This window comes from Anas acuta, chromosome Z (genome assembly GCF_963932015.1).
Source record: "Anas acuta chromosome Z, bAnaAcu1.1, whole genome shotgun sequence".
Classification (NCBI taxonomy): Eukaryota; Metazoa; Chordata; class Aves; order Anseriformes; family Anatidae; genus Anas; species Anas acuta.
Genome location: NC_089017.1, coordinates 56,655,667 through 56,666,595, shown reverse-complemented (window position 1 = coordinate 56,666,595; position 10,929 = coordinate 56,655,667). Strand labels below are relative to the sequence as shown.

The 10,929-nt window shown below is 41.8% G+C and overlaps 1 protein-coding gene and 1 long non-coding RNA gene across 4 annotated transcripts in view; one reads left to right on the top strand and one right to left on the bottom strand.

The window, feature by feature from the left end:
- Window positions 1-245: 245 nt before the first annotated feature.
- LOC137848500 (uncharacterized) lies at window positions 246-1,316 on the bottom strand. The gene is made up of 2 exons (XR_011091392.1): window positions 1,049-1,316; window positions 246-574 (listed from the first exon to the last, which is right to left on the bottom strand). It is a non-coding gene; the product is annotated as an uncharacterized lncRNA (long non-coding RNA).
- Window positions 895-10,929, top strand: part of MCC (MCC regulator of WNT signaling pathway) — a 192,822-nt gene continuing 182,787 nt past the window's right edge. Inside the window, exon 1 of one of the 3 annotated variants that reach the window (XM_068667631.1) lies at window positions 895-1,081. In XM_068667631.1, coding sequence (XP_068523732.1) covers window positions 948-1,081 — 134 coding nt within the window. In that variant the 5' untranslated portion in view covers window positions 895-947. Of the gene's footprint in view, window positions 1,082-1,385; window positions 1,418-10,929 lie in introns of those variants that run through there. The other 2 variants (XM_068667629.1, XM_068667630.1) reach the window with 2 other exon arrangements.

Sequence of the window (10,929 nt, the reverse complement as noted above, 5' to 3'; positions counted from 1 at the left end):
AGATGGAACAAAATGTAAATCTTCAAAGACTGCACCCTACAGTATGAAGGAATGAGGATACTTGCAATATTCCCTTCTTCCATTCTCTAGAAGGGGTATGGAAATGTGTTGGCCTGGTGCTCTGGTCATCCAGGAAGCCCCACGTGGGCAAGAAAAATTGGAAAAACTGAAGTGAATGAGAATATGACAGTGAGTGCATGCATGTTTGTACTTGCAAGTGGTTCTGGCTAATAAAACACCACGGAGACTCTTTGACTTGTAATGACTTAGTTAAAATACAATAAATATTAACAATGGAACAACTGCCATCAGCTGTTATACTTGAAAGCGGCTGCGTAACATGAACAGTTTGATAACTTTGCTGGCTTTACATATTCACCAGACATCGTCAATGTTATGTGGGAAGAAACGTCTGTCTTCAAAGAATGAAGTACGAAGAGTAACATATGATAGTGCAGAAAAAAAGGTGTGGACTCAGAAACAAGAATTGGCTGGTTCACAATTGTACTTCCAACAGGGATGAACGACAGCGTTGCTGCTGCGTGTGCTGATGGCGCACGGGTCCTCTTCACACCTGTAAGAAAAAAAAAAGAAAAAAAAGGACTGATTAAAACTTAACCAGGCATTGAAAAGGGCACTTACTGCAGGGAACATTAAATGAACGCACACCAAGTTTGCCAACCAGGTGTTTTTTTTCCGCAGCTCCGTGCCGGCGCGCAGCGGGCAGCGGGCACGCGCCTGGGCTCGGCGGGGCCGGGGGCGCGCGGCGGGGGCGCGCGGCGGGGGCGCGCAGCGGGGCTCCCCGCCCCCGCGCCGGCTTTGTGCTGCCGCCCGCCCGCGGCCCCGGCCGCCTCCCCTCCCCTCCCCTCCCCTCTCCTCCCCTCCTCTCTTCTTCCTCCTCCTCCTCCTCCTCCTCCTCCTCCTCCTCCAGGGGAGCCGGGCGCGTGATGGCGGCAGCCGCCGTGGCGGAGGCGAGCAGCGGCGGCAGCAGCAGCAGCGACACGTCCAGCACGGGCGAGGAGGAGCGGATGAGGCGCCTCTTCCAGACCTGCGACGGCGACGGGGACGGCTTCATCAGCAGGTAGCGGGGCGGCGGGAGCCGCAACTTCTCCCAAGTTTCCACCCGCAGCCGGGCGGCCGTGCCCGTGCCCACACCGGGCCGGGCCGGGCCGGGCTGGACCCTCCGCCCCGCTCCGCCCCGCTCAGCCCCGCCCTGACGGCGCCGTGACGGACGGGGCGGGGCGGGGCGGCCGGGGCCGGCCGTTGGCGCCCGTTGGCGGCCGTTGGCTCCTGAGGCGAGGCCCGGGGGTCGCCTCGCCTCGCCTCAGCCAGCCCAGCCCGTGCGGGTCCCCGAGTTAGTTTCTTGATCGTGACCCAAACCCGTGGATTTCTGTGATGAAATGCTGGCACAGTTGGGGTGGGTGTCTGGAAGTACGCCGCAGTCAGGCGTTGCGTTGCCTGGAGTTACCGGCAGCGCGTTTCGCTCAGGGTTGGGCTTAGTTGGAAGGGTGTTTCTGGGACTAGTGCCCCGGTCTCGCAGCAAAACTGTAAAAACATTGAACTCCAGAACATTATATTCGTCAGAGTTCATGGGAACTCGCATTTTCAAGATCTTGTGTTAGCTGCGATTAGTGAGTGCCTGTGGAGAGACAGCTCAGAATTCCCAAGCTTGTCACTAACCTGAAACCTGAGGGTATGGCCCTGGGGAAGGGCTAAGTAAACTCCAGCCCTCCCTGTCCTCTCTGTGGAACCAGAAGGTTGTTGAAAATCTCTAACAGCTAGCAGTCACTTAAAAATAAAACTTACGGGTCATGATATTTCTTATCTAAACAGCTCCCCAAACACTTTTTTTTCCCCCAGTCTGGTCATTATTTTGACAGTTGTGGTTATGAAAGGTAAACTTTGAAAATCTATGCTTTCTAACCAGCGTGTTAAGATCACTTCTCTTTCCATTTGTTTACTGTCCTCATGGAAATTATTCCGATGTCTGAAAACTTTGTACGTTGGCTTAAAGCATGCACAGCCTCCTCTGAGCACACTCTCTGATCTGCACTTTGATGCTTTCCTGTAATGTAAACTCTACTGAGTTTTGTATATTTGTATTTTAAAGCACTTACTGGGAGAATGTTGATGCCGTCGTGCTTCGTACGGACAGCTGAGAGATGCTAGCATGACATAAACCACTCACACTTCAGATTGACTTTTGTTACCTCTCCTAAGTTTCTTTCCAACTAGTATTATGTGTATGTCAGAACACATGTTTCTGAATGCTGCTTGAGCTACGCTTCTGAAAGCTTTGAGGACTAAAGGACATATCTGAGAAGGGGCACTGGATTTCAGTAGCAAACAGAAATACAGCTCAGAGGATAGCTGAATATCCTTCTGGAGACAGTGGGTCTGTTGTTCAGAGCTGTTAATGCCTTGCTTCATAAGGGAGTTGTGCCTTCAAGGTGAAATTGGTAAGGCCTTGATCAGAATGTTGTGTCATAAATTGTCTTACCTCAAATTTCCCTATTTGCAAGAAAGTAATGAACGAATATTTAACAAATGATCTTTGACATGAGAGGGAATAATTTCTTCTTGACTTCATTAGCAAGCCTAGGTAATCAGTCTTATAAATGCAATGCGTTCCTTACTTTATGTAGTGTCTCCACTTCTCTTATGATCTATTTTATGGCAATGGCTTATGCACAAGCAGACTGACTCAGTGTTTTTTAAATAAATTTATAGTATATGCCACCAGAGTCTTGAAGACAGTTCGTTCAGGTTCATGGGCACACAGCATCCCTATGATATAGTGACTTTTTGTCAATGTTTATAATCTTAGTGTTTGGGTAATTGCATCTTTTTTAATGTAGTAAATTAAAACGAAATGCACTTTTGCAGTAAACTTTATCTTGCCATTCTGTGCATACTGTTTGTCTTGCTACTTCTTTTTCTTCTCTGTACAGGCCAATTGGTTGATTTTCCTGTTCCCTCTTGCCCTGTTTCCATGGTCTTCCCTTTACTTGTGGAAACTCTGGTGTTTTCCATCTTTGAGGGCAATGATATCTTTGTTGCTTTCCTTGTAGCCCCAGCAGAAATGGTAAGCTGACCTCTGCGCGTTACTTGTGACTTTTACAGCAGGTTAAATGTTGCAATAAAAGCCTGGGCATCTGTAGGAGGAGCTGAAAACAAGAAGCTGGCACTGTAAAATAGGCTGCTTCCTTGTGGACTGGAACTGTTCTACAGCCTCTTAGTTTGAGCCTCTTTGGAACTTAATTATTTTCAATGCAGTGGGATCAAAATATGCAGTTTTGCAGCTGTTACTCAACATAAGTTGTCGTAGCGTTCAAAATGAGTATCCCTTCCGTTCTGCTTACAGGGCTGAAGCTTACTCATTCATTTGTTTGCACAATGAACGCAGCAGTTTGTTTATAAGATATCTTTCTCTCCTATTCTGGAGTTGTTATGGAAGAGATTTTTATTCTTGAAGCAAAGGCAGGCACTTCATATGCGTGTTTATTTAGTTCATTTTGCATGAGGAAAAGAGCTGTTTGCATTGCTAATGAAGTTATATGGTGTCTCAGCTGTGGAAATGCTTTGTTGTGCATCAAACTGTAAACCTTTTTAAATAATAGCAGGGAAATAGAGGCACACAGATGGAGAGGAGGAGCATGTCCTGAGATACTGATTAATTTTCCTGCTCTTACCTGAGATACTGATTGTGTTTGAGGGTCTAAATAGGTAGGATGATATGAGAGTGTGATTGTTATGTGTGTATTGGTTGTTGGTCTTTATAACCAAGAACAAGCTGGATGATGGGGCATGAAATGCTTGGCCTGTGTCAGTCTCTGTATGTTGCATTTGACATATGAACATTGAAATTTTGCAACGTCTAGCTGTAAAAAAATATTATTAAAACACCAAAGCTCTAACTTGTTGGTTTGTAGTCAAATGGTTTTTGTTCCCTTTGGGAGAAATGGTAGTTACCTAATTATTTTAGTATCTCACAAGTGCTTGGTATCTTTCTAATACCTCAGCAAGAGGTAACTATACCACTAAAAACATATGCAAAACAGTCCATGATTAAGACTGGATTTTGAACACTTATTATCAGCTGAGTCAGCCTTGCTTGGAGCAGAAGGCAGCCTTAAGCTGTTTAGAGCAAAACTTAATTTTTGCAGCTGTAGGTGGATTGTGTTGTTATTAAGAAAGAGCTGTTAACTGAAAAAAAATGTAATTGTATTCATTTGTTGAGCTTCTGTTTACTTTGAGGAGCTTTGGACTCTGATGCTATGGTTATTTAGCTTCAGGGGGTTGGTGCCTTGGGGAGCATATAGGGTGGCGTAGAGCAGAATAGAATATGCGCTGCTATTTAAAAAAAATAACTTTTATTTTAATATTAGCATATATGGCCTTGGTGGTTGTCAGTAAGGAAAGTGAGACCTCGCTCAGTTTTTACAGGTGTTGGGCTACTTAAATGCCTTTATTAGAAACTTAAATGTCTTTATTATGTATGGCGGGTACTAAACATCCATTTAGAATAATGAATTTCGCCTTTATGGCAGAAGTCACTGAGTTTTGAGGTTATTCTGTTGGAACACTGCATGGTGTAAAATTACGGTAACTTTAAACAAAAGTATTTCCTGCACATTCAAAAAATTGCAGCTATGAGCTATGGAGATAATGGGTGAAGAAAAAATACTTAAGTTACAAATATATGCTAATTTCCTAATTTTAACGTTTAAATGCAGAATAATAATTTTTAGGGTTATGCAGCAGAAAGACAAAACTAGTGTTTAATTCAGAAAGAGAAATTTCATTATTATATTAAGAGTAATCAAGTTCTACTTGTACAGTTTGACAACATTTTAATCTGCATAAATTTTTTATGTTGTGCTCAATGTGTTACTGAAATCTTTGATAATGAAGTGAGATGTTTAAAAAAAAAAACACAAACCTGCTGACTTCATTTTGAGCTTGTGCAGCCCATTAAAAAGACTTGCTGAATGAAAGAGTTCCCCCTTTGACAGTCCTTTCCTGAAGTAGGTAAAAGAAACTTGTTGGATTTGATGTATTATGTGAATGGTTTTAGTGGTACATAGCTTTGGGAACTAACAAGCTTTCCAATAACACTCCGATGCTTCCCTTTCTAGTAGGTGCAGTTGTTGGGGCTTTCCCAATCTTCTTGTTCTCTGAGTGTATTTTGTTAACCACTTCAGTTTTTTTCTGCTTCTGGTGGCCACATGCTGTTGGAAACAAACAAAAAAAGTCTTTCAAGAAGACTTAGATTGCCTTCTACTGCCTCAGAGTGGGCCGAACTTTTTCATGGTTATAGTGTAGTAGCAGAAAATTTGTCCCGTTGAGCTCGACTTGGTGGGTCTTCAGGAGAGAACATATATAAAACAGAACTATAAAGTGACTCACGGAAAGCTGACTCCACAGTCAGTAGGACTGTACAGTAGGTGTGTTTATTCAGTGCTGGGGGGGTAGTCCCGCCAAAGTCGTGTGCATCTGATGCAGCAACTTGCCTCGGTTATATGCCGGAAAGAGTTACATATGCATGAAGTTTCCCAGTACACCTATACATGCTCATAACCTGTCCCCAGTTCATATTAAAATTATCTCCAAGGAGTCATTTCCATAAACTCCTCCCATCTGCGCTTGCGCAGTGTGTTCTGGTGGTGGGTGCCGGGGGTCGTGGGGATGAAGATTGATGACTCTTCCTTGTCACCGCTCCTTGACCTCTTGTCTCTGCGCAGACTCAGTTACTCCTTGGCTCTTACCCATCCCCAGGACCCATTTCTGCCAGTTTCTTAAGACAGGCTCACACTCTTATTAGGAGACTGACCTTGATGAGGGGCCCAAGGCTTCCTGCTTTAGTTAATTTGCACAATGCACCACAGCATTAAGCAGCATCCCAGTTTAATGCCGTCAGTGCTCTATCGCTACTTGATAAGATTCTCTTAACTCCCTCTCTCAGTCCCCCCTTTTCTAAAAAGTTAGTAAATTCTTTTATTGTATTCTCCTAACTCCCTCTCTCAAAAGTAGCAAAGCTGTTAGTAATTTCTTTGTTTAAAAGTAATATGAAAGTTACTTTTTTCCCTGAAACAACCTTCTGCTTGCAACCTTTTTTACTCTCCACTTTAAAAATAAGTAATTACTGCAAAGTGTTTGAAATGAATATAGATAACGTTTTTCAAGTCTGTAGTCTGACTTTACTTTTTGCAGCTTATTGAAGGGAATACATCCTACTTTAGGCTGTTGCTCCATATGAAGCCACGAACTGCATTCATGCAGAGCATTGTCAGAGATCTTGACGAAGCATCATTTGTTTTAAAATTCATCTATAAGTTGGAGGGAGTGATCTGAATGTCACAGAATATGAATAAATGATGAGTTCAGAACTCTGCTGCACACAATTATGATGGGGTGGGGGAGGAAACAAAAAAAAAAAAAAAGAAGCTACTGGTGTAGGGCAAATCATGATGAACTTCTGAATGGTCCTGTAAATAACACAGGTAAATGAAATAAGTGTGAAGTATTTAACACCGGTATTTAGTGAGAACTAAATGGATAAATGCAGAGTTCCAAATTCTCAATAGGTTTACTGCTACTGTTTTACTAGAGATGAAGAAAACTGAGGTTTGGTCCAGTGTTACTGCTGGCCTCTCTGTTGCTTCTACTCAGTGAGCAGAGGTGCACTGTGTTAACAGTGTTAAGGTAAAACATGTATTGCTTCCAGGAGAGCTGACTGCAGCACAGCAAGGTTATAAGGTACATAAAGAGTATACCTTCTGCGTGGCCGGAAAGTTTCCAGACTCCTACTTCCTGCTGTGTATTTCTGAGTGTTGCAATTAAAAGATTACCAGTGTTGGTGAGAGTTCTCAAGTACACAGTTCTGTTGACAAGAAAAAAAGTCATTTTTTCCTCAAAGGTTGTACTTAATAAAGCAGTTTTTACAGTGGTAGTGACAAGAAACCATACAGTAAAGAAAACATAAGCAGACTCTTCCTGTCATTGTATTTTCTTTCTTTAACTTCTGATAATGGTCTCACGTGGTTGAACTGTTTTCACTTCACAGATGACCTCAGGCAAAGGTGAGCAGAGGCACTTGTATGGTTATAATAGGGACTTGGAGTATAATGTTGAAGTGATGCCTCTTCTGAAACTAGCCTAATATACAGACTTTGCAAAAAGATCTGAACAAAGAGCTGTTTTGTCATTTGCTCCATATATACACAAGTCACTTGTTGGAGACTTAATTTATAGACAGGTTTGTCAAAGATTTTTATCAACTTCTTTTGTTGTTCAAGGCATGATGTTTTATGTATTCTACATGCAGTTCTTCAGCCCTGTGGTGGTATAACATAATTTTTACCTGCAAGATGCTTGTTACTGAGTCCATGCAAATATTGTCGGTGAGGAGCTCTCAAAACTTAATTTGGACATGAGTTAACGCTTTGCATGTAGGTGCTTTCTAGCACCTTCGGGCTATTCTCTGCTGGTTGGAAACAGCATAAGGAACAAAATGTGTAAGTAGAACCTGCTAAGTGCTCATCAGTGAGCAGACTAGGGAGCAATACAGCCATATGTCCCGGAAGCAAGGCTTTTAAAAATAACTCTGTAACTGAAATTAAAAAAAAAAAAAAAGACTTTTGAGAAAAGGTAATATTACTCTGCTAGTTTTACCACCTCCATCCATCTGATTAAAAAGGGAATATTATGTGGAAACACTCTGCAGATATCATCAAGGACAACTCTTTAGTCCTTGCATTCTTTCTGGCTCTTCTACATATTGTTGGGTCACTCTTACCGTCATGAAGTTTGTAATGTTGTTATACCCCAGTTCAAGATGTTCTTCTCACTTGAGATCTGGACTATTTGCTCTGTGTTTCTTGAACCACAACTTTTTAGGAATTACCACAACAATTGCCTGAGCCTTTTTGAAATTTACTTTGCTCATGCCCTATTATTTTGTTTGGTTTTTCCCTGTGTGTCTTGAAAATAGTTTCATCTCCCAAGTACTGTTCCTAGACTTAATATTATTTTTCATCCATCTCCATTAGGAAGGTGCTTAGGGGACTGTGAAGCAGAACAGGTAATGGAAAGCGTGCTTTTATACAGTTGAAGCACAATAGTGTATGTCAAATAAGATGGTGAGTTGGAAGCACTGTACTGTTTTTTACATAGTTGTACTCCGTTTTCTCTGTTTCCTTTGCAGCTTGCCTTAGTCATTGTTTCCAAAGTTATATAGAATTCAGTGGGTTTTTATTCTAAGTTTGTCCTCCATAGGTCCTCTTAGAGCATCACATCTTAAAAAAGGAGTAATTTATGGGGGAAATGTGAGGGACAGATATAGACAAAAAGCCAGAGGAACACCGTGAGTGCTTAGTTTGGGCTGCAGAAAAATTACCCCTTTGTTAAATATTATGTCTAGCAACCATACCAAGAATTAACATTCACTAAAGGCTTACACATTTCAAAGTCTGTATTTGTTACCATTAATAAACAGAGGAATATATTCAAACTTGAGCATTCTGAACCTTTTATATTTTAGCATTAGCTAGCTGTCCAATTTCTATGTAAACATCAGACTCATGAAGAAGGGGTATAGTAAGACAATTTAGCTGGAGCTACTCAGGTTTTAATGTTAGTGTGTTTTACACAGCTTATTCCATTTTTCTTTCTCATTGGCATTAGTAACTTGTGAAAACTGACTTAAGTATAACTCTCAGGCTTTATGTTAAATGGTTTTATTGTATTCTTTTTCTTTGAAGCTTCATGTCCAGGTAGATTGTAACATTGAAAAACTGAGCAATATTCTCAGTTTGTTGAACTTTTTGATGTCTTTGAATGAATGTTACCATTAAGTTAACTGACAAGTGCTGAAGCTAGTTCTTACTTTATTCATTTTAATGAATTTTTTACTAATACTGTGTTATTGGGGTTATTACCATAACAGAATTGAACCTCCCTTTAAAGTCAATAATTTGTGCCTTTTGTGGCCCTGGAGGGAAAAAAAAAAAAAAAAAAGTAGAGCAACTGTCATCTTTTTATTGTGCTTTGCTGGGTTTCTTGATGGCCATTCTGAAATAGTAAAATTTTACTAATATACTTGTGACTGGTACCCCTCAGCTCCTGACCTCAGTAATACGTTTAGAATAACTTCACACTATTTTATAAGGGAAATGGTTATTCACTGTGACCAAGCTGGTTGTGTGTCAGTCCCCTTTCCCCTCCTCATGAGACCTTGAAGGTCCTGCACACTTGACGAACTTCTCCCCCTCCATACCAGCCTCAAGGTTGCTGGGCGCTAGGCTGACTTCCTCAATTCTTAGCAGCCTTGAAGATCCCAGGCACATGGCCAGCCAGGTTCTGATGACCCCATCAGAGAACAGGGAAACATAACAGCATACAGAGTGCTGTCGATAAAATCAAGCCGCTACAAGTTGTAGGCAGGACTTGGACCAGATCTGCTGCAGGACAGCAAAACCAGTGATCCTCCAGTATCTGGGGACATTCCACTGTTGCCTGCTTCCTCAGAGTGTTGAGTGAGTGACTTGTATTCTTTTGCGTGTTTCAAGTCCAGAATATGATTGTTATATTGTGTGCCAGGTATTGAGATTTGACCCAATTTGCAGCGGGCCTGGGTGATTAGAACAAGCACATTAAGAGACCGTAAGCTAAGTTGTGCTATGAATTTTTGTGGTATGCTACTTGTAAAATCCTGGAATAGAATTGTTTGGTTGGAAGGGACAAACAAAGATCTTCAAGTACAAATGCAAAAATCTGTGCTAAGCTTATTCTGATCATAAAATCCTCTGCTCTGCTGATCACAAAATTATGTTGAATAATAAAGCTCTAATTGTAACTACAACTTAGTGCTGTTGTCATTCTGCCCAGGATCGCCAAAAGAACCTGTATGTCCTTACAGCACCGGGGACAATACTCTTCTCTAGGCTCATAGCAAGCAGGTAGCCTTACAAGATGTTTTGGTACCTAGTCCTTTTGGCAAATCCATAGCCCTATGGTTATAGCACAGAGATCAGTGGTGTCTATTTCAGCAGTAGTATTGAGACTTCAGTAAATACTTGAATAGGTCCTACTGATGATTGCCATCTTCCTCTGCTCGTGACAAGCAGGGTAGCTGGCATCCTTAGCCAGAGTTGTTTAGCTCATGCTTCTGTACAAGAAGCGACTTTCTAAATGTATTCAGTGTTAGGTTGCCAAATTCTGTAGTTGAAAAGTAATGGATAAGCTGACTGTTTCGGGATGCACTTGGATGAGAGAAGACTTCTTCTACGGAGTGGTTAACTCCTCCTGTTTCTTTATCTACCGTTTTTGGTGCAGTTTAAAGATACCATGCACAAATATTTTGCAGGGTATTGTGGATGGATTCTAAAACAATTAAAAAGTCTTTGTCTTGGATTTCAGAGGTAGGGTAATTAGTATCTGAAATTTATTCAACAGGTTATGCATGTTTTGGCAGGGAGCAAGGAGCCTAACAGGATACTTGGACACAGGGCCTTTTTTTGCAAATACAAAGCCCTGAGCTAGGTGCCAGCATTCCTTACGAAATCAGTTGCAAAAAGTGGAGGTGTGTGGTTTTTGTTTGTTTGCTTTTATTTTATTATTTTTTTTTTTTTAAGTAAATCTAAGGGCAGGATGCTGCTGAAGGAGTTGTTCCACTGTGTGCAGTCCTGAAATTTCACTTCTGTCTGCACTAGCATTTGTTCAGTGAGTGAGAGTGAAGAACTCCTCTGGCTGAAAACTAGCCCCATGAAAAAATACTTTTTTTCTGGGCCAGGTAGTTCATGGTTGTGGCTTGTCATATGGCTGTGTTGGTACCGGAGAGAGGCCAGAAACACTGGGGTTAGGATTTAGTTGTGATCCTTCTGGCAATGTCTGCTTGGTTGTTTTCAACACTGTTCAATCCAAATACTC